General features: G+C 41.6%; 1 protein-coding gene across 8 annotated transcripts in view; it reads left to right on the top strand.

Moving 5' to 3' along the window:
• KCNT2 (potassium sodium-activated channel subfamily T member 2) overlaps window positions 1-23,129 on the top strand; it is a 296,063-nt gene that overhangs the window by 60,866 nt on the left and 212,068 nt on the right. For all 8 annotated transcript variants that reach the window (XM_048861563.2, XM_048861559.2, XM_048861560.2 and 5 more), the window contains exon 2: window positions 7,578-7,657. In XM_048861563.2, coding sequence (XP_048717520.2) covers window positions 7,578-7,657 — 80 coding nt within the window. The remainder of the gene's footprint in view (window positions 1-7,577; window positions 7,658-23,129) is intronic.

The raw sequence follows: 23,129 nt of genomic DNA, 5'->3' as shown, positions 1-23,129 counted from the left end.
GTGGTTTATAGACATTTTCATTAGCAGATTTCAGGTGACTGCAGTTACACAGCTGGAATTTCTACTGCAGACAGATCGGCACTGCAGATTTATAGTCAGTTCTAGGAACCGCTTACACTTGTCTTCTCAGAGTGAAGTACAGAGTACGTTTAAATGGGTGCTTTTCCTCTCTACTTTTCTTTGCCTCATGTTAAATGGGTAGCTTGAATTGTATTCTGAATCAGTAAGTAGATTGCAATGTATACTGGTACTTCAGTTGCATTTAAAAAGCTTCTTCTCTTTTGAAGGATTGTACTGACAGGAGAGCTATTAGATAGGCTTAGCATGAGGAATATCACTGGAAATTAGTTATTATTAAATGGAAGAAACTTTGAAAATACATTGTGTGGTGTCCTGAGAAAGGCAAGAACTTAAATCATTTATTTGGGAACAGCGTCAATCAGAGTGACTAGGGAGGTTGTGAAATCTCCATCAGTGGAGATTTTTAAGAGCAGGTTAGACAAAGACTGTCACCTATGGTCTAGATAATACTTAGTCCTTCCGTGAGTGCACAGGACTGGACTAGATGACCTCTCGAGGTCCCTTCCAGTCCTATGAGTCTATGATTCTGTAATCACCTCTCTGGGAAAATAGGAGATTGGATCAAAAGTCATACTAAATAAAATCTGTTCTTGAGTTTACAAAGCCAGGGTTTCCGTGGAGTATTTGAAATCTGTGACATAGATAGCAATACGAGAAGTTAACTCAATGGCATCTTAATTTGCTCTTATTTTACATACTTTACATGACTGTAAAACAGATTTAGGGTTTGGGGTGGATAATCAGCTAAACATGAGTTCCTTGTATGATGCCATGACCAAAAGGGCAAATAAGACCTTTGTATGCATAAACAGGGGAATCTTGAGTAGGAGTACAGAGGTTATTTTATCTCTTTATTTAGCATGGGTGCAATTGCTGCTGGAATACTGTGTCCAGTTCTGATGTCCACAACCCAAGGAGGAGGCTGAAATATTAGAGAGGGTTCAGAGAAGAGCCATGAGAACGAATAGAAAACATGCCTTTTAATTATTGAGCTCCTTCATTCTATCTGTTTAGCTTAATAAATAGAAGATTAAGGGGTAGCCTGAATGGTCTGTAAGTACCTTTATGTGGAACAAATATTTGATAATGGGCTCTTCAATCTAGCAGCAAAGGGTATAAAATGAGCCAATGGCTGGAAGCTGAAGACAGACAGATTCAGACTAGGATAATTTTTAAAATCAAGATTGGATGTTTTTCTAAAAAAGATATGCTTTGGGAATGTCCTGCTGCCTGTGTTATAAAGGAGGTTAGACTGGATGATCTCAGTTGTCCCTTCTGGCCTTGGAATTAATTCATCTCTAACCAAAAGAAATAGCACTCGACCATCTCCTTAGATTACTTTCTGATAAGGAGAACAAAGAACTATAATTTCCTTCTCACTTTCTATCAAGAACAGAAAAAAAAAGTGAGAGATTAAAGATTTGCTGGTATTATTTACTTGGGAGTATAGAACAGAAAAGATACATTCCAGAGGTCTGTAGGTTTACAAATTGTGTGTACATATTATGTTATCACCGTTTGGTCTGAATACATTCATTTTTGATAAAGTGACACCACCAGGCACAACCAAATCCTAGAAAAATATACTACTGCTATGTAAATGCAGAGGATTTACAAAAAAATCACCATATGAGCCTCACTCATTCATTTAAAACTCCCTTAGCAACTAATACTTAATAATCTGAGCCTATTAATATCTACAATAAACTCCATTATGTACTATATCAAAGAAAAAAAATATTAACTAAGCAATTTGATTCTCATTTTAAAGAGACAAACAGCCATAAAATGAATAGCAATGACTCTTGTAATAATCAGGCTTCTTATGCTAAGCAGGTTCAGTCTGATCAGTGCTTGAATGGAAGATTTCTAGGGAAAAGATGCTAAAAAGGTTCTGTTGGTGATTGAGAACATGCTATACTTTTTTTTTTTTTTTGATAGTGTAGAAGCAATATGCTAGCATGAATTGCAAGACTGGGTCATTCTTGCTTTTTGATGTGCTCTTCTGGAAGAGTGTATATTTCTTATGGCAGGTATTTACCATCTGATCTATGTTAACTAAAGCAGATAATACCAGACAAGAAAGAGTAAACGCAGGAGAGACTGAAGTGATTGTAATGGGCATGGACTAAAGCTGTTAGGTGCTCTCTCTAATATGAAGCATTTCAATATTGTAGATGTTTGCTCACATTTCTTACCTCCAACAATTCATTCCCCAGTTGTACTTCTCAGAGTTAAAGTGATATATTAAGCACTAACATGTGATATTGGTATATCTTAATATGAGACAAGAAGAATGCCACACAAATTTAAGCAGACAGTTCTCTCCTCAAATTCTGAAGAGACAAGAAATGCAGAAGTAGCAGCCTTGTTAGTCTGTATCTACAAAAAGAAAAGGAGGACTTGTGGCACCTTAGAGACTAACAAATTTATTTGAGTATAAGTTTTCGTGAGCTACAGCTCACTTCATCGGATGCAAGCTAAGGATGAAATTCCACCCAAATGTTTCTGCCCTAACTGACACAAATGGGCTTCTCCCCAAACCATTCATTCTGTCTTAATTATTTTATATAATCACTTTAATGCCAGACCAAAGGCTATCTCTCTGGAAGTCTGTGCTATTGTTCTTTCTGCTGTAGGCTTAAGTCAAAGTTAACATAGGGTATTAGATGCACTGTATATGTATAATATCTCTATCTAGCTATCACATTTAACTACAGCTTCTGCAAATGTAGAACCCACTTATAGTTTTCACTTCAGTTAAAAAAAGAGGGAGTTGAATTTACAAGTGAGCTGCACTTGTAATCCATTTTGCCATGGAAACCACCACACTGTGGAATCCCAATCTGCTTGTAAGCAGTGGTTGCTAAGGAAAGGGAAGGAGAAGTAGACAGCTGCTGGCAGGCTATCAGGGAGACTCAATGTCAGTTGATAGGAAAGTGATTCGCCCCCACATTCTCTTTCCTCAGTATTATATCACTGCTTACTTTTAGCATGTATTGTTTCATGGTAAGTGACTACTGCAATTTTCTTTCCAAAAAGATGTGAGATTAATTTAAACCATGTCAAGAGATCAGTAACACAGTGTTCCTTTTTAAATGGAAGTCCCTCATCTAATAGTTTATGTTGCTTTATTTACTTACCTGAAAAAAAACTCACTGAAGATAAAGATTGTATATTTTGCATAACAGCAACCAAGTAATAAATGTCTCCTGTTAAAAATGTAACAGCAGTAATGAAGATAAGCACTTTGTTATTAAAGAGCAATGTAATCTCCCCCTAGCCCCCAAACTAAGCAATTGGCATGCTTTTCCCTGGGTTACTAAAAAGGTGGTACCACCAAAATGCTGAGGCCTACACAGAAAACACTGTCATTCATAGTCCTACCTGGTGTGACGGGGTCAGGCCAGATGGCTACAGGAGAGTGATTTTCTTTTTGAAGCAGAAAAAATTTTATTTGTGTAACACTTACAAAGAATCACCAAAAAGGATAAAGCAAAACTATGCAACAAAACAAAAGCAAACACAAGGTATAACACAGCAGCCTTCAGGAGGGAGAAGTGTTCAGGCTAGCCTGGGCCCAGAGCTGGGGGGGCTTCCTTGACACTCGTGGTCTTCCACCCTTCTGAGTTACCTGGTGGCCTACAGCGGGGGGGCTTCCTCGACACTCCTGGTCTTCCACTCCCTCGAGTTACCTAGTGCCATGCCCAGTGTCACCGATTATTCCTCTCCTGAGAGTGCCCGACAAGATGGGCACGGCTGCGGGGTGGGCGGTTTGGGGGTGGGGCGGACGTACACCCATGTGTGATAGGGCCCCTCCAAGGTAACAGTAATGATGGTATCCACAGCGGCAACGGCTGGGGCTGGGGTCTCTCGCTCTTCCCCTCAATCAAAGGGTCAGACGGAGGGAACTGGACGGGGTCACCAAGCACAGAACCTCGGACAGCGCCCACTGCTCCTCGAAGGCGTCAAGGGCAACAAAAATGATTAGGGGTCTGGAACACATGAGTTATGAGGAGAGGCTGAGGGAGCTGGGATTGTTTAGCCTGCAGAAGAGAAGAATGAGGGGGGATTTGATAGCTGCTTTCAACTACCTGAAAGGGGGTTCCAAAGAGGATGGCTCTAGACTGTTCTCAATGGTATCAGATGACAGAACGAGGAGTAATGGTCTCAAGTTGCAGTGGGGGAGGTTTAGATTGGATATTAGGAAAAACTTTTTCACTAAGAGGGTGGTGAAACACTGGAATGCGTTACCTAGGGAGGTGGTAGAATCTCCTTCCTTAGAGGTTTTTAAGGTCAGGCTTGACAAAGCCCTGGCTGGGATGATTTAACTGGGAATTGGTCCTGCTTCGAGCAGGGGGTTGGACTAGATGACCTTCTGGGGTCCCTTCCAACCCTTATATTCTATGATTCTATGATTCTAAGGGAGTTGGTGGACGCCGCCCAGAGGAACTCCGCCCGGATATGTGAATGTACTGAGGATCGGAAAACGGCCCTACAGTCACAGGACGCTTCATTGGCCAACCTCCCCTCTCTGGTTTTATAAATGGCTGTTTTAGCTAGGGCTAGGAGGAGGTTAACCAGGAGATCTCGTGATTTTGTGGGGCCACGGATTGGAAGTGTATAAATAAAAAGGTGAGGGGAAAAGTGTAGCCAAAAGCGTAATACAGAAGAGTGATAGAAGATAGATATATTAGCCCCAGATTAAACAGGTCACTTTTCCCCGAGTAAGATAATGGGCTCTTCCAGAACAATCAGGAAGTTGCTGGAACCAATTAAGGCAAGCTAATTAGGACACCTGGAGCCAATTAAGAAGCTACCAGACTCAATTAGGACTGGCAGGCTAATCAGGGCACCTGGTTTTAAAAAGGACCTCACTTCAGTTAGTGTGGCGCATGTGAGGAGCTGGGAGCAAGAGGTGCAAGAAGCTGAGTGTGAGTAGGCTTACTGCTGGAGGACTGCGAAGTACAAGCATTACCAGACGTCAGGAGGAGGGTCTTGTGGTGAGGATAAAGAAGGTGTTGGGAGGAGGCCATGGGGAAGTAGCCCAGGGAGTTGTAGCGGTCACACAGCTGTTACAAGAGACACTGTAGACAGTTAAAATCCACAGGGCTTCTGGGCTGGAACCCAGAGTAGAGGACGGGCCTGGGTTCTTCCCATCCCCCTTCAACTCCCTATTTGAGACAAGAGGAAGTGACTTGGATTGTGGGTCCCTCCAGAGGGGATGGTCCCTGGCCTATCCCCCAACCCACTAGGTGGGTCAGCAGAGACTGCGGAGACTGTTCTCCTCCCTTTCCCCATGCTGGCCAGTGATGAGGTTAGCTGAGTGAATGGCAGGTTTGAGCCACTAGCAAAAATGGCCAAACTGAGGGCTGCTGTGAATCTGAGGTGAGCAAATCCACCAATAAGCATAGGACCCACCAAGGCAGAGGAGGAACTTTGTCACACTGGGGAGACCACTTGCAATACTGAAAGGCAGAGTTAAAGACCCTTCAAGACGCAAGTCTTAGGGCCAGCCCCACAACATGTAACTAGCCATGATTGAGGTACCCAATCTGGAGTACCACATAGGGTGCAGCCTCATGAAACTAGTGATTGACAAGGCACAGGCCCTAATAGCATGCCCAATTCCCTGGAAGAAGAGGCAAATGAGGTATTTTCTCAGCCTGGCAATTTATTACTGGAGGTTTATGCTCAGTTTTACCTCAATCTCAGCCTACCTTCCAGACCTAATTAAAGGTACACCACCTAAAGAAGATCTGGTGGGATTGGAACAGGGAGGAAGCTTTTAATGAACTGAAAGCGCAGTTATGCTGGGCACCTGTGCTCTTCGGCCCTGATTTTTCTTGTGAATTCATACTGCACATAGATGCCTCGCATGTCTGCCTAAGAGCCATGCTCTCAGAAGACACTGAAGAAGAACACCCAATTGCATACTTGACTAAGAAGATATTCCCTAGAGAAAAGGCCTACTCAATTACTGAAAAGGAGGCACTGGTGATTGAATGGGCCATGGATTCTCTCAGGTATTACCTGCCAGGTAGCCCCTTCTCCTTGATCACAGACCATGCTCTCCTCTATTGGCTCCAAACCATAAAAGACGTGAATCCATGTATAAGTCAATGGTACCTGGTGCTACAAACCCATAGTTTCAGAGTGCAACACCAGATGGGAAAGGAGTGTGTTAATGCCAGTTTATTTTCACAGAAAATCAGAGATGGAGATTACCTGTCCCAGGACTGCAGGGATGAGGTTGTGAGGGGTAATTTCCTCAGTCTCATAGAGACGGCGGCTAATGAGCCCTTCTGGGCTAAGCCAGCACTAATGAGATCTGTCTGTGAGACTTGATCTGCCTGGAGGGAGGAAGCTTAAAAAGGGAAAGCCTTCCACAGGAAGAGGTGGTGACTAGGGAGAAAATTGCTATACCTGAGAGACCACTGGCTACGTGGACAGACCATCAAGAGGAAGACAACTGCAGAAATTGCAGCCCCTGAGACTGTATGGACCAGGTATAAAGCAGGGGTGACCAAAAGGAAGAGTTGGAGGCAGACCCTACTCCTGATTAAAGACAGTATACCTGCAGATTAGCCAAAACCGAAAGGAGAGACCAAAAGACTGCCTAAGAGACTGACCACCTTTGCCTATTTCTTTTACTCTGATTCTCCCTCTCCCAGGGGAAGGAGAGGAAAAAGGGCCTTTAAAAAAAATCCCTTGAGTGCCACGAACAGGGGAAGGACTCTGTAAGCAGTTTAAATCATGGTTCGAGGAGACAGGGTGGGGATGAGGTACCCACCATAAGATGATTGAAAGATGTAAACATTGAGAAAGAAATTAGAGGAATTATTGAAAGCAATAATATTAAACAACAGTCATGGAATTAAACTAAGAAAAAGAGAAGTTTATATTAAATATTAGAGAAGACTTCCTGACAGAGATCTTTCAGACTGCAGAATAGTCGTTCCAGGGAAGTATTAAACTCTAGTGCTTATGATTTTGAAAGCTATAACAGGCCAAACACTATGCTGAGTAGCGTAGGGAACAAATCTTGCATTTCCAGAGGATAGATGAGATGACATAAGGTCTTTTTTCAGAGGAACAGCCGTGTTAGTCTGTATTCGCAAAAAGAAAAGGAGTACTTGTGGCACCTTAGAGACTAACCAATTTATTTGAGCATGAGCTTTCGTGAGCCACAGCTCACGTGAGCTGTGGCTCACGAAAGCTCATGCTCAAATAAATTGGTTAGTCTCTAAGGTGCCACAAGTACTCCTTTTCTTTATAAGGTCTTTTTAGCATTTAACTTCTAATTATTGTAATCAGTATGTTCCAAATGCTTAAATGTGCATTTTACTTCATTCTTAATATGTCCCTCTAAATTTATGCTAAAAAAAAATGTTAAGAGGAATCACATGAAAATGCTGATATTTTGTGGTGCAATTGTATCTATATAATCATTTATAGATTGACTTTTAATTCTAATACTCTATTTTCTGTTTCAGGGTACAAGTTGAATTTTATATGAATGAAAATACATTTAAAGAGAGACTGAAGCTATTTTTCATCAAAAACCAAAGATCAAGTAAGCAGTTTTGATTAATTTCAGTTGCACACATTTGTTAAATATAGGGGCTAAAATCTTGGCCCCGTTAGAGTCAATATCAGGAGTTCCACTTCAATGAGGCCAAGATTTCATCCATAGGAGATTAGTGGAGTCTGTTTTTAACAGAATGCCCATGATGAATTCTCAACACACGTTAGCAATCTAGTGTTTTCTTTTTTTCTTTTTCGTTTTGTTGGGGACAACTATTTATTGACTGGGTTTTATTTTTGCAACGTCTTCAGATGGACAAGTTTCCATGGATCTGACACGTCAGTGTATTTGGATAGGTCATCACATAGCTTTCTGAAGGAAAAGAAAAGTTCCAGAGGCATCTGGGCTTCCAACCTATTTTTTTTTAAATCAAATTCCTCTTAAATTATCTAGGTTGCAAAAATAATTTAGAAAGGTGACCAGCTGAAAGGGCATCCCAGCTTCTAAAGCGTTTCTGAACATGATATTTCAAAAACAAATACATTTTAGTTCCCTTATATATAGTTTTCCTCCAACCCTGATTCAGCAGTCTATCCACATTCACCAAAGCACATTAACTGCTTTCCTGAATGGGGCCTAGATGATTTTTCACTCAAATTGCCACATTTAAAACTAACAATGCTCATTTCCCACCTTTTAAAATTAACTAACACCAAATGTGCACTGGGGAGAAATTCACCCCATGTGAATAGCTTCCATCATGCTGTATCCATAACCAACTTAGGGCCTGTATGAAAGCTCAAATTCAACCAGGGGATGGAGGGCCAGTGCAAGATTTCCCCCACTACCTAAGGTGATTGCAGGTAGGGTGACCACATGTCCTGATTTTATTGGGGCAGTCCCGATATTCAGGGCTTTTTCTTAAATAGGCACCTATTACCCCCCACTCTGATTTTTCACACTTGCTATCTGGTCACCCTAATTGCAGGAGGAACCTGTGGCCAGAAGGGCTATATAAGATGCAGTCCATACATGTTGTGGCAATAGTCTCCAAACCAGACCTGCTTAGGCCATCACAGAAGGCCATAATGGGCAGGGACTATGACATTTACCTTTACATTCATCCAGTCATTCCCAAACCTCAAGCAACAGCCTGAATGAAATAAAACCTGATGTGTATACGTTAACTGTGTGTGAGGAAGGTAACTGCACACCCTGGCTCCATGTGTTAGCACTGTTGATTTCACTACCTTTTGCCTTCTAAACATATTAGAGCCAGATTACAGTGACTTTATGCAGGTGGGGGAATGGATTTTACCCTAATTACTTAAGTACAGCTCAGGTGGGTGCAGAGCTTGGCGCAGATAAAAGATTATTTTCACCCTTGCATTATATGGAGAAAGGGTAAGTGGACAAATTTTTAAAGAGAGAGACAAGGTGGTTGAGGTAATTTTTTATGGGACCAACTTCTGTTGGTGAAAGAGACAAGTATTCAAGCTGCGCGGGGTGATTTTCCCAGACTTGAAGAGCTCAGAGTCACAGCAAAATACAAGGTAGAACAGATTGTTTAGCGTGAGGACATTAACACATATTCTAAGGGACCACTTCATTTTAAATGTGTCCGTTATGCTAAACAATCTGTTCCACTTTATATTTAGCTGTGACACTGAGTACCTTTCCCAGACCTGGAGAAGAGCTCAATGTAGCTCAAAAGCTTGTCTCTTTCACCAACAGAAGTTGGTCCAATAAAAAGATATTAACTCATTCATTTCATCACTCTAATATCCTGGGACCAACCCTGTTACACCACCACTGCAAACACCACTAAACAGATTTCTAAAAGGTATTTAGGCATGTAGAGATGCAGATAAGCACCAACTGGGATTTTCAAGAGTGAGTAGGAACCTAATTCCATTGAAATCAAAACTGAAAATTATCAGTAAATGGAGCGAATTCAGCAAGTGTGAACTCCGATTCCATCTTAGGAATCCTGTTGTGATCAGTGCCGCTCTGAAGTAGAACAAGCAAAAAAAGAGACCTAAAGACTTGGATGTCTAAATCTCTCTTTGAGCAACTAAATAGAACTGGCTTGATTTTCTCCCCCGCCCCCAAGCACCGCACACCATTGTTTTGCTCACACCCACCCATACATGTTTCTAAACTCTTTAGTGTCCTTTATTTTTGGCCTTATGCTGTTTGCAACTATTCCCAATTTAGTAATTCCACATTCAAGTGAACCCCAAACTCAATTCACCACCATTAAAAGTTATTCCTTTGACAGACAAGCACATTCTGTTTCATTTTACAAGTAAGATCTCATAGGACACTGCATAAAATGCATTGCTATATCCAGTAAATCAGATGACGAGTGTGATTTAGGAATTACTTAAATATGTATGCTTAAAGATATTCATGAGAATGAGAGACAGAGAGAGAAACCAAATCATGAATACTACAAGTTCTATTGAGATTTGCACACTTGAATGTACAAATTAAAATATCTAAATGATATTGTGAATACTTGGTGACATGCTTTGATACTCTTACCCACACTCAATAGAGCTCTACTTGACTAAAGTAGGAATACTCATGGTGTAAAGTACTATTCAACATGAGTAAGTCCCATAGTTAGGTCAAAGTACAAACATCCCAGCAAGAAGTATTATATGAAAAATTCTTAAAGTACTTCAGAACAATCCTGTTACCAGGCAAAACAGGCAGTAACTCTTCTGTATACCTTGAGTCAATGAATAAAAATTGTATTGAATATATAAGACTATATTTGCACTCAGAGTAATCAAAACAGTGGAGATTTCTGTATAGCAGAAATATATTCTGAACCTACAGCCTTGAAGCAGTGATTTCAACATCCACATTTAAATCTTTAAAACAATCTTTAAAACAATCTTTAAAAAAGGGAAGAAGGAGGATCCTGGGAATTACAGGCCAGTAAGCCTCACTTCAGTCCCCGGAAAAATCATGGAGCAGGTCCTCAAAGAATCAATCCTGAAGCACTTACATGAGAGGAAAGTGATCAGGAACAGTAAGCATGGATTCACCAAGAGAAGGTCATGCCTGACTAATCTAATCGCCTTCTATGATGAGATTACTGGTTCTGTGGATGAAGGGAAAGCAGTGGATGTATTGTATCTTGACTTTAGCAAAGCTTTTGACACGGTGTCCCACAGTATTCTTGTCAGCAAGTTAAGGAAGTATGCGCTGGATGAATGCACTATAAGGTGGGTAGAAAGTTGGCTAGATTGTCGGGCTCAACGGGTAGTGATCAATGGCTCCATGTCTAGTTGGCAGCCGGTGTCAAGTGGAGTGCCCCAGGGGTCGGTCCTGGGGCCGGTTTTGTTCAATATCTTCATAAATGATCTGGAGGATGGTGTGGATTGCACTCTCAGCAAATTTGCGGATGATACTAAACTGGGAGGAGTGGTAGATACGCTGGAGGGCAGGGATAGGATACAGAGGGACCTAGACAAATTGGAGGATTGGGCCAAAAGAAATCTGATGAGGTTCAGTAAGGATAAGTGCAGGGTCCTGCACTTAGGACGGAAGAACCCAATGCACAGCTACAGACTAGGGACCGAATGGCTAGGCAGCAGTTCTGCGGAAAAGGGCCTAGGGGTGACAGTGGACGAAAAGCTGGATATGAGCCAGCAGTGTGCCCTTGTTGCCAAGAAGGCCAATGGCATTTTGGGATGTATAAGTAGGGGCATAGCGAGCAGATCGAGGGACGTGATCGTCCCCCTCTATTCGACATTGGTGAGGCCTCATCTGGAGTACTGTGTCCACTTTTGGGCCCCACACTACAAGAAGGATGTGGATAAATTGGAGAGAGTCCAGCGAAGGGCAACAAAAATGATTAGGGGTCTGGAACACATGAGTTATGAGGAGAGGCTGAGGGAACTGGGATTGTTTAGTCTGCGGAAGAGAAGAATGAGGGGGGATTTGATAGCTGCTTTCAACTACCTGAGAGGTAGTTCCAGAGAGGATGGTTCTAGACTATTCTCAGTGGTGGAAGAGGACAGGACAAGGAGTAATGGTCTCAAGTTGCAGTGAGGGAGGTTTAGGTTGGATATTAGGAAAAACTTTTTCACTAGGAGGGTGGTGAAACACTGGAATGCGTTGCCTAGGGAGGTGGTGGAATCTCCTTCCTTAGAAGTTTTTAAGGTCAGGCTTGACAAAGCCCTGGCTGGGATGATTTAATTGGGGATGGGTCCTGCTTTTGAGCAGGGGGTTGGACTAGATGACCTCCTGAGGTCCCTTCCAGCCCTGATATTCTATGATTTCAATCAATCTTCAGTGTTGCTTTTGAATCTGTAAAATCTTCTCAGTGTACACAATGAAGTCAGTATAAGCTTCTCGAATGCACACAACTCATGTCAAAACTATCTTCTTTTTTGCTTGTGTAGCAATACTGCAGAAACATTCCTACATATTTCGTGGACATGCCATACTTACCATATACATAGCCTTTTGAGTATGGGCAAATGAACCTATTTGGAATTCAATTCATAGATCAAGATATAGTTTGCACTGTCCTGACACTTACCACATTTCTGTTTCTGGCAGCTAATTGGAAGTCTACATACCAGTTAAATTAAGCATCTGGTTCCCGAAAATTGGGAATATAGTTATGAAAAAAATAGACATGTTGAGAGGGAAACTTGCATTTTTGAAATGTAATAGCCCTTTTTGGACTACACTAAGATTAGGGATCCAAAAACTGTGCTCACTTAGGGCAAGAGAGAATGTTTCTTTGTTCCATTTAGATAGTCCTTTTTATATAAAAAGGGGTTACATATAACCCCATCTCCTATACTCCCTTGATTGTATGTTAACTAGACTCTGGGCATGTTGCAAAGAAGGAATTGCTTTGCCCATACACTATTGTGATGATAGAGTGCCATATTTAAAGTGTCATTGAAGGGGGATTTATTTGATTATATTAATTCTCTATTCCACTCCCGGCCCCCCATTGTTTTGTTTCAGTTGTCCTGCTCGCAAGCTCTTGCTTGCATGTTTGATTACACTGTTGATGTCAATTCTCATGTTAATGCCTCACTATATTTCTACTTAATATTGTTAATCACCTATGAAACTGGCTCTTTACTTGCTCCCTTAGTCATTTATTTTCCTACTCACTAGAGCGGGAAGGAATTTCAGTCAAATGTATATTTCAGCAAAAATAAACACATTTGGATTGACTGAAACATTTTGTTAATTCCTGTTGATTTTGGCAAGTTGTTTTGGTTGAAACAAAAATAATTTTGGAAATGTTGAATTGGTTCATTTTGACATTATCAAAACAGCCGAAAAAATGAAAACTTTTTACATTGACCAGGGGATTCAGACATAATTCACCAAACTAAGGAGCAGTGGTTAGGCCACTCTGTGTGGAGGTGGGAGACATGGGTTTGAATAGCTGCTCTGGAGCAGGGACTTGACTGCAGGTCTCCCTTTCCCCCTTCCTCCCCCCCCCAAGGTGAGTGTCCTAACTGTTGGGCTATATTCCAGGGTAGGCATTAGTCCTGTTGAAACTGTTCCCCTTTGTATAAGATACTTAACTATCCATTGGACTAGAGAATGAGTGACTCTATAGCCCAGTAGTTAGAGCACTTAATGGGGAGAGGGCAGGGGACACCTGGATTCCAGTCCCTGCACCAATGACTTTTCAAGTAATTTCATACAACATGGAACACCTTCAACAGGAGAGAGACACAGACCCACCCCAGAGTACCCAGTAAGCTGGTAGTTAGGACATTCACTTGGCAGGGTGTGGAAAAAGATCTGTGTTCAAGTTTCTGCTCTAGAGCAGGGATTCAGATCTGGCCAGGTGAGTGTCCTAAGTACCACTCTAATGAATATAAAGGGGAGGAGTGACAGCGCTTTATTTGTATTACCATAGCACGTAGGAGTCCTAGTCATGGATCTCTTCCTCTTCGTCCCCTAAAGCCCACAGATTTGCAGGCTTCCACAAAGGGAACTAGTTAAAATGACGTGGTCTTTAAACTAAGTTTAAGTAGTTGGTATCAGGGAAGCAAGTCTGAGGCTGAGAACATAATGGTCATGTATTATGGTGTGGCACGTGATAAGCAATCCTATTCAAGATCCCATAGCATATTCAAAGCATTACTTGTTCTTACGACCTGTACATTATAACTCTGCGTGGACTCCTCCTGACAGTCGAAATGACATACTGGACTTCCACATAGAGTGCTTCTGCAGACATGCACAGGCTGAAATTGTGAACAAACAACATCACTTGCCCCATAACCTCAGCCGTACAGAACACAATGCCATCCACAGCCTCAAATAACTCTGAACATAATAAAGGGGCTGACGAAGGAGGTGCTGTAGTCATAATGTACAGGTTGGATTATGAACAGGAGGCTGCCAAGCAAATCTCCAACACCTCATTCTACAGGCCACTATCCTCTGACCCCACTGAGGAGTGCCAAAAGAAACTACACCATCTGCTCAAGAAACTCCCTGCTACAGCATGGGAACAAATCTACACGGACACACCCCCAGAGCCCCGACCAGGGGTATTCCATCTGCTACCCAAGATCCATAAACCTGGGAACCCTGGATGCCCCATCATCTCAGGTATCTGCACTCTTACGGCAGGATTATCTGGCTATTTGGACTCTCTCCTCAGACCCTGCGCTACCAGCACTCCTAGCTATCTTTGAGACACCACTGACTTTCTGAGGAAACTACAATGCATTGGTGATCTTCCTGAACACACCATCCTGGCCACCATGGATGTAAAATCTGTTCATACCAATATTCCGCATGAGGATGGACTACAAGCTGTCAAGAACAGTATGCCTGATGAGGCCACGGCACATCTGGTGGCTGAGCTTTGTGACTTTGTCCTCACTCACAACCATTTCAGATTTGGGGACAACTTATACCTTCAAGTCAGTAGCACTGCTGTGGGTACCCACATTGCCCCACAGTATGCCAACATCTTTATGGTTGACTTAGAACAACGCTTCCTTAGCTCTCGTCCCCTAGTGCCCCTCCTCTACTTGCACTATATTGATGACATCATATGGACCTACGGGAAGGAAGCCCTTGAAGAATTCCACCTGGATTTCAACAATTTCCACCCCACCATCAACCTCAGCCTGGACCAGTCCACACAAGAGATCCACTTCCTGGACCCTACAGTGCAAATAAGTGATGGTCACATAAACACCACCCTATACCGGAAACCTACTGACCGCTATACTTATCTACATGTCTCCAGCTTCCATCCAGGACACATCACACGATCCATTGTCTACAGCCAAGCTCTGCGATACAACCACATTTGCTCCAATCCCTCAGACAGAGGCAAACACCTACAAGATCTTTATCAAGCATTCTTAAAACTACAATACCCACCTGGGAAAGTGAGGAAACCGATTGACAGAGCGAGACGGGTACCCAGAAATCACTTACTACAGGACAGGCCCCACAAGGAAAACAACAGAACACCACTGGCCATCACGTACAGCCCCCAACTAAAACCTCTCCAGCACATCATCAACGATCTACAACTTATCCTGGAAAACGATCCCTCACTCTCACAGACCTTGGGAGACAGGCCAGTCCTCGCTTACAGACAGCCCCCACAACCTAAAGCAAATATTCACCAGCAACTACACACCACACCACAGAAACACTAACCCAGGAACCAATCCCTGTAGCAAACCTCGTTGCCTACTCTGTCCCCATAGCTACTCTAGTGACACCATCAGAGGACCCAACCACATCAGCCACACCATCAGAGGCTCATTCACCTGCATGTCTACAAATGTTATATATGCCATCATGTGCCAGCAATGCTCCTCTGCCATGTACATTGGCCAAACCGGACAGTCCCTATGTAAAAGAATAAATGGACACAAATTGGACATCAGGAATGGTAACACACAAAAGCCAGTGGGAGAACACTGCAGTCTTCCTGGACATTCTATAACAGATTTAAAAGTAGTAATACTTGAACAAAAAAACTTCAGAAACAGACTTCAAAGAGAAACAGCAGAACTAAAATTCATTTGCAAATTTAAAACCATTAATTTGGGCTTGAATAGGGACTGGGAGTGGCTGGCTCATTACAGAAGCAGCTTTGCCTCTCCTGGAATTGACACCTCCTCATCTGTTGTTGGGAGTGGACTACATCCACCCTGATCAAATTGGCCCTGTCAACACTAGTTCTCCACTTGTGAGGAAACTCCCTTTTCTTCATGTATCAGTATATTTATGTCTGCATCTGTAACTTTCACTCCATGCATCTGAAGAAGTGAGGTTTTTACCCACAAAAGCTTTTGCTCAAATAAATCTGTTAGTCTTTAAGGTGCCACTCGACTCCTCCTTGTTTTTGTGGATACAGACTAACACGGCTACCCCCTGATACTTGACACTATAACTCATGATTTCTTTTTAAAATGTAATTCCATATTAAAGTTTTCTGTAAACACACCCGGGAAACAGGTCTCCTCACAACAAAGTTATCAGTCCAGTGATATGGAAACCACAAAAAGTGCGAGAGTTAATATGCTTAGCTAAACTGTCTTACCAAGCCATGTGGGGGTCTGTTATCCAAACCCTCCCCAACGAAACAACCCTATGGCAGACACCCAGCAAACCCCAATCACTTGTATTGATGTCTTTTGGTGGGGAAGACCAGTATCCTGCTACTCATTCTAACGGTTCTGGCGGCACGATTGCTGTCCCTTTTTGTGTTTCAGGGAGCTGCCAAGGATGGCTACTGCCCCCACCCCCAGGAATTTTGGGTGGATTTCAGCGGGAACACAGAACACTCCTGTCATACACTACAGCAAGGGTCATCACAGATGCTGTTTTCTGAACGGCTCAGGGAGAGAGCACACAAAATACATCTTTTCCCTCTGAGTAGTTGCTACTAACCTTTAAGACTTCATGGAGTAGGTTTAGCTAGTTCTGGTTCCCTGATTAATTTTGTGGATTTTATGTGATCAACAAATACAGCTCTAAATTTTAAGCATTTCTACACAATACTCGGTTACCCAAATCCAAATGATATACAGTACACCTGGCATGATGTGTCAACAATTTCAGAGTTGCTCCAATTTGTCAAATATTTCTATAAATTGACAACAATAAAATCATAATATTTCACACAGCTCCAAAATTTAGTTATCGATATTTCCACATAGAAAATGCATGTGAGGTTTACAATAAATATGGCATAGAGTGCCAGCCAGCTACATAATGACAGAGAAGTGATAACACGTTGCTGTGACTTGCTTGTACCTGGCAAGATGAATCGGTATAAGATCACACCCTAAAACAAATCTCAGAGAGAGAAAAAAAAGATGAAGCTTCAAGTCAGTGGAGGTAGGGAAAGGTGAAACACACACATCCAGAAAGCTTACTAATGCTATGTTTTGAAATAAGACCTGAAGCCATCTGCTCTGGAAATGGCTCCACTTAAAAACAGAAAAGGGTTAGAGAGTTATGGGAAAGCTCATACCAAACCTATCACAACAGCCATACTCCATACTAATTAACCCCTTACCCCAGTGCATGCAATTGGGATAGAAAAATTATGCAGATACAAATGAAATATTTAAAGGAATACTTAAAAGACAGTGCTAAAAGAGTAAGGCCTGATCATCCGATGCTATAAATTGGTATAACACCATTTAAGTTATTTTACCCCATTTAGAATCTGGCCTCCGGTCTCCAAAATGTCTGTGGAGTATTACAAATTCTGTCAAGTTATCATTTGATCTTTCCAAACTTGGGTCACAAGCAATACCAATACAGGACAATGTGGTATTCTATACACAAACAGTTCTCAATCTCAACACACATTTACTTGTGCCTTTCTTAGATGACAACAATATTTTATTCATTTATGTTGTTTAATGAAATAAACAGATTGTGGACCAAGTTATCAAATTTTTTGTTTTAAACCAAACAGTGATACCATGATTACAGAGACAATGAAATCATAATCACATCACCTCAAAACAATGAATAACTGGATAAAACAGTGGATGATTGATGTTACTGAATATAAATGTCAGACACCAGTGTCAAAATCGCATAGATAAAGACATTTTGATAAAGACGTGCTACTTGACAATCAGTTTAGGAATGGGGAAAAAAACTGAAATCCAGTCAGACAAATCATACTAAGGTACTGACAGGATTTAAAATAGAAATAAAAAAAAACATTAACCAGCAAAGAGAAATTAAGAATAGTGGATTTACAGTGAAGTTTGAAGGAACAGAAAGAATGAAAACTAGTAACCCATTTCACATATAGGAGAAAAGAGATTAAAAATAATTCAACTAAGGCATTTAGGACTAGAAAAATATGTTTTAACTAGAAACTCCTGGACATATTGAAATAAATCTGGGCCTGATCCTTTGCTGCCTTAAACATTGGCTAACCATTTAGAGATGTGCAAAGAGTGTAAAACTGTACTCAATTAGAAGAATAGTGTTTAACACCCACTTTAAACAGATGACCATCTTTTTGTTGTGTGTTTGTACAGCACCAAGCAAAATGGGATCCTGGTCCATGACTAGAGGTCTTGCTATGATCATAAACATAATAGCAATGTGCTTGACTATTCAAAGTGCAAGCATTGGAGAACCAGGCCCTCTGTTAACTATGACAGAAGTCAATAGCATCAACAAGAGCGGAGACTCAAATGCCTAACTATGCCAAATGAATTCTGGGATAGGCTTATCTAGGGGATATTTACCAAATTATAAAAAGAAAAGGAGTACTTGTGGCACCTTAGAGACTAACCAATTTATTTGAGCATGAGCTTTCGTGAGCTACAGCTCACTTCATCAGATCTGATGAAGTGAGCTGTAGCTCACGAAAGCTCATGCTCAAATAAATTGGTTAGTCTCTAAGGTGCCACAAGTACTCCTTTTCTTTTTGCGAATACAGACTAACATGGCTGTTCCTCTGAAACTTACCAAATTATAGACTATCACTCAAGTGTCTTGAAATAGATAAACTTCCAAGTACTGAAAGCAATACTTACTGGTCACACATACAACACTCTCACAAAACCTGATCTATTGAAAGAGAAAGTCAGACAAGGAACCAGTTAAATTTATATATGAAGAATTCCAAAAATAGTAGTTTTAGAGTGGGTATTCAAACACTGTGTCACGCCAAAATACACAAGGAAACAGTTAGATTAAACTATTGTTAATTAAACTACTAGAAAAGGACAGAGGTGAGAGAAATAACGCACATTTTACATCTTGGGATGGAGAAGAAAGTAGAGTCACCAGCTCAGGTGCTAGTAAAGAACAGCCCCTGCCTCTGTGGTCAGTTGCATGCCAGGGAGAAGATTCACTTCCAGGAGTAGTACAAGTGGCATTGTTATCCCTTGTGGGATTGCCATAAGAGAATAAGTTCCACCCAAGGCTCCATAGAAACCCTGCAGGAAAAGGCTGCATAAGAGATACAATTTAAATCAGCATATTTCTGAGAATCTTAGCCGTGTCCTATCCTTCGTTGCAATAGCCAACTCCAGGCTCCTTAGTAGAGTGGAGGATGTCAAAGGGTTTGTGCCCTTGTGTGCTTCCTCCACTTTGCAGGCCCGTGAGCCCTGCAGCCTGCATTGTTCCAGAGACAGTGGAGCTGACAGCTCTGTGTAATGATTTCATGTCTTCCCACTGACACATTTTCACTCTGTCCATACAGATCTCTTGCCAGAATTTGAGTGCTGCAGACAAACAAGTCCATGTAAACTCCCACATTTCAGCAGCACAAAGTCTTGCTGTTTTCTACCAAGAATAGAGTTCATCTAAAATAAGCTTCTTATTTTTTTGGACTCTGAGTCCTTCCTTAGCAGAACCCACCAAAGGGTCTCAGTTCTGATCAAATGAAAATTTCTGGAAGTACAGGATTTAAACAGAGGCAGAATAGGGAGATGCTTCTGATAACAACCAAGAAGCAATGGGAATCTGGTTAGCATCCCAAATGATTTGTATAGCAAGACTACTTTTTCAAGTCATTGTTTGTCACAAATAAATTCAATACATCAAGGGAAAGCAGCTTTTCATGACATGCAGACGTTATCAGTGATTTATTTTTTTTTTGCATGCATTTGTTTTGTAGGGGTTTTTTTTTTCATGCATTAGTTTTGTAATGAACTACATTTAGAAAGAATATAGCAGCATCACTACTCAGATTCAGTGCCCTCAGGATTCTAGGGTGCTTTTCCTTTGCTAGTGCTCATTTCCTTGTATGGTCTCAATTGCCATGTTATCACTATTAAGTTGCTTTTGCAATATTTAAAGCTTCTATTGGGGTCATCTCAAAGCCTTGTCTTTTCCAATGAGAAGAAGTCCAATTCTCCAAACCATTCCCTGTCATTTAGATTTATGACACCTACTGGAATCTTCTGTGTGGTATACTACACTTTTGAGGGGAAAAACATCTTAGTTGCAGTATGAAGGATATTGCTTAAAATAATTGCCATACTGGACTCTAACACGTTTTATACAGCAAAACTTCTCTCTTTTGATTTGTATTCTTGTCTTGCTAATATGGCCTGCTATGTTTTCTCCCCCACACCCAGTCTGAAAGTCATAGAATCAGAGGACTGGAAAGGACCTCGAGAGGTCTTGTAGTCAAGTCTCCTGTTAGAGAATGAGCAGGCTGACCCAGAGACAGATTGAGTAGACGGACTTCTTTATTGCGGTACTTGTTCCCCTCGACCCAATTGTCGAGTAAGCACTGAATTTGTTACAGCCCACTCTTTTATCTAAGTTAATACGTAAATACCTACATTTACTGTGACACCCCAAACCCCTTATTGAGTAATACGAATGCCCATATAATGAATATAATTATTCCCACCCCTGTTTACTGTTTACAGCATTAAGCATATTCTACAGACATTTTTTACTTCAAAGATACATTTCTTTGCAATAATTGCAGCTACAAATTCCCTTAATCAGCAGTTTGCAGGGAAGGAAGGGGCCATAACCCTGAGCTCGTTTAGGTAGCTGGGAAAGGAAGGAAGGGGGAGAGAACACTTTTTTACACAAAGAGTATCCTTTAGATCCCCACATTCCTTAGGCAGCTGCAATGCTTATCAATCCTTAACAAGCAGAAAGGAAGGGAGAGGGGTAGCACTTTATCTGTTAAGCGCAGAAACGGTGCCCGCCTGTGCCTCAACTCCCTAATACCATGTCTGCACACCAGTAGTTTTCCAGATCTCTACTTAACCCTTACATATCCCAACATCCCCTACACTCAAGGCAGGACTAAGTATTATCTAAAACCATCCCTGACAGGTATTTGTCTAACCTGCTCTTAAATCCTTAGGCAATTTATTCCAAAACTTAACCACTCTGACAGTTAGGAAGTCTTTCTTAATGTCCAACCTAAACTGTCCTACTGCAATTTAAGCCCATTTCTTCTTGTCCTATCCTCAGAGGTTAAAAAGAACATTTTTTCTCCCTTCTCCTTGTAACAACCTTTTATGTATTTGAAAACTGTTATGTCCCCTCTCAGTCATCTCTTTTCCAGACTAAACAAACCCATTTTTTTCAATGTGCTCTCATAGGTCATGTTTTCTAGACCTTTAATCATTTTTGTTGCTATTCTCCGGACTTTCTCCAATTTGCCCACATCCTTCCTGAAATGTGGTGCCCAGAACTGGACACAGTATTCTAGCTGAGGCCTAATCAGAGCAGAGTAGAGCAGAAGAATTATTTCTTGTGTCTTGCTTACAACACTCCTGCTAATACATCCCAGACTTATGTTTGCTTTTTTTGTAACAGTGTTACACTGCTCGCTCATATTTAGCTTGCAATCCACTATGACCCCCAGATCCCTTTCTGCAATACTACTTCCTAGGCAGTCATTTCGCATTTCATTTGTGTATAACTGATTGTTCCTTCCTAAGTGGAGTACTTTGCATTTGTCCTTATTGAATTTCATCCTATTTACTTCTGACCATTTCTCCAGTTTGTTCAGATCATTTTGAATTTTAATCCTATCCACCAAAGCACCTGTAACCTCCCCCAGCTTGATATCATCTGCAAACTTCATAAGTGTACTTTCTATACCATTATCTAAATCATTAATAAAAATATTGAACAGAACCCGACCCAGAACTGATCCCTGTGGACCCCACTCAATATGCCCTTCCAGCTTTACTGTGAAACACTGGTAATTACTTTCCGGGAGCGGTTTTCCAACCAGTTATGCACCCACCTTGTCCTTACCCATAATTATTTCACATCTGGGGACAACGTATACCTTCAAATCAGCGGCACTGCTATGGGTACCCGCATGGCCCCACAGTATGCCAACATTTTATGGATGACTTAGAACAACGCTTCCTCAGCTCTCGTCCCCTAATGCCCCTACTCTACTTGCGCTACACTGATGACATCATCATCTGGACCCATGGAAAAGAAGCCCTTGAGGAATTCCACCATGATTTCAACAATTTCCATCCCACCATCAATCTCAGCCTGGACCAGTCCACATAAGAGATCCACTTCCTGGACATTACGGTGCTAATAAGCGATGGTCACATAAACACCACCCTATACCGGAAACCTACTGACCGCTATACTTATCTACATGTCTCCAGCTTCCATCCAGGACACATCACACGATCCATTGTCTACAGCCAAGCTCTACGATACAACCACATTTGCTCCAATCCCTCAGACAGAGGCAAACACCTACAAGATCTTTATCAAGCATTCTTAAAACTACAATACCCACCTGGGAAAGTGAGGAAACCGATTGACAGAGCGAGACGGGTACCCAGAAATCACTTACTACAGGACAGGCCCCACAAGGAAAACAACAGAACACCACTGGCCATCACGTACAGCCCCCAACTAAAACCTCTCCAGCACATCATCAACGATCTACAACTTATCCTGGAAAACGATCCCTCACTCTCACAGACCTTGGGAGACAGGCCAGTCCTCGCTTACAGACAGCCCCGCAACCTGAAGCAAATACTCACCAACAACCACATACCACACAACAGAACCACTAACTCAGGAACTTATCCTTGCAACAAAGCCCGTTGCCAACTGTGCCCACATATCTATTCAGGGGACACCATCATAGGGCCTAATCACATCAATCACACTATCAGAGGCTCGTTCACCTGCACATCTACCAATGTGATATATGCCATCATGTGTCCGCAATGCCTCTCTGCCATGTACATTGGTCAAACTGGACTGTCTCTACGTAAAAGAATAAATGGACACACATCAGATGTCAAGAATTATAACATTCATAAACCAGTCGGAGAACACTTCAATCTCTCTGGTCACTCGATTACAGACCTAAAAGTGGCAATTCTTCAACAAAAAAACTTCAAAAACAGACTCCAATGAGAGACTGCTGAATTGGAATTAATTTGCAAACTGGATACAATTAACTTAGGCTTGAATAGAGACTCGGAGTGCATGGGTCATTACACAAAGTAAAACTATTTCCCCACGTTTATTC

The sequence above is a fragment of the Caretta caretta genome, chromosome 8 (genome assembly GCF_965140235.1).
Source record: "Caretta caretta isolate rCarCar2 chromosome 8, rCarCar1.hap1, whole genome shotgun sequence".
NCBI lineage: Eukaryota > Metazoa > Chordata > Testudines > Cheloniidae > Caretta > Caretta caretta.
The sequence above is the reverse complement of the archived record's forward strand: the minus strand, read 5'-3'. Positions and strand labels throughout refer to the sequence as shown.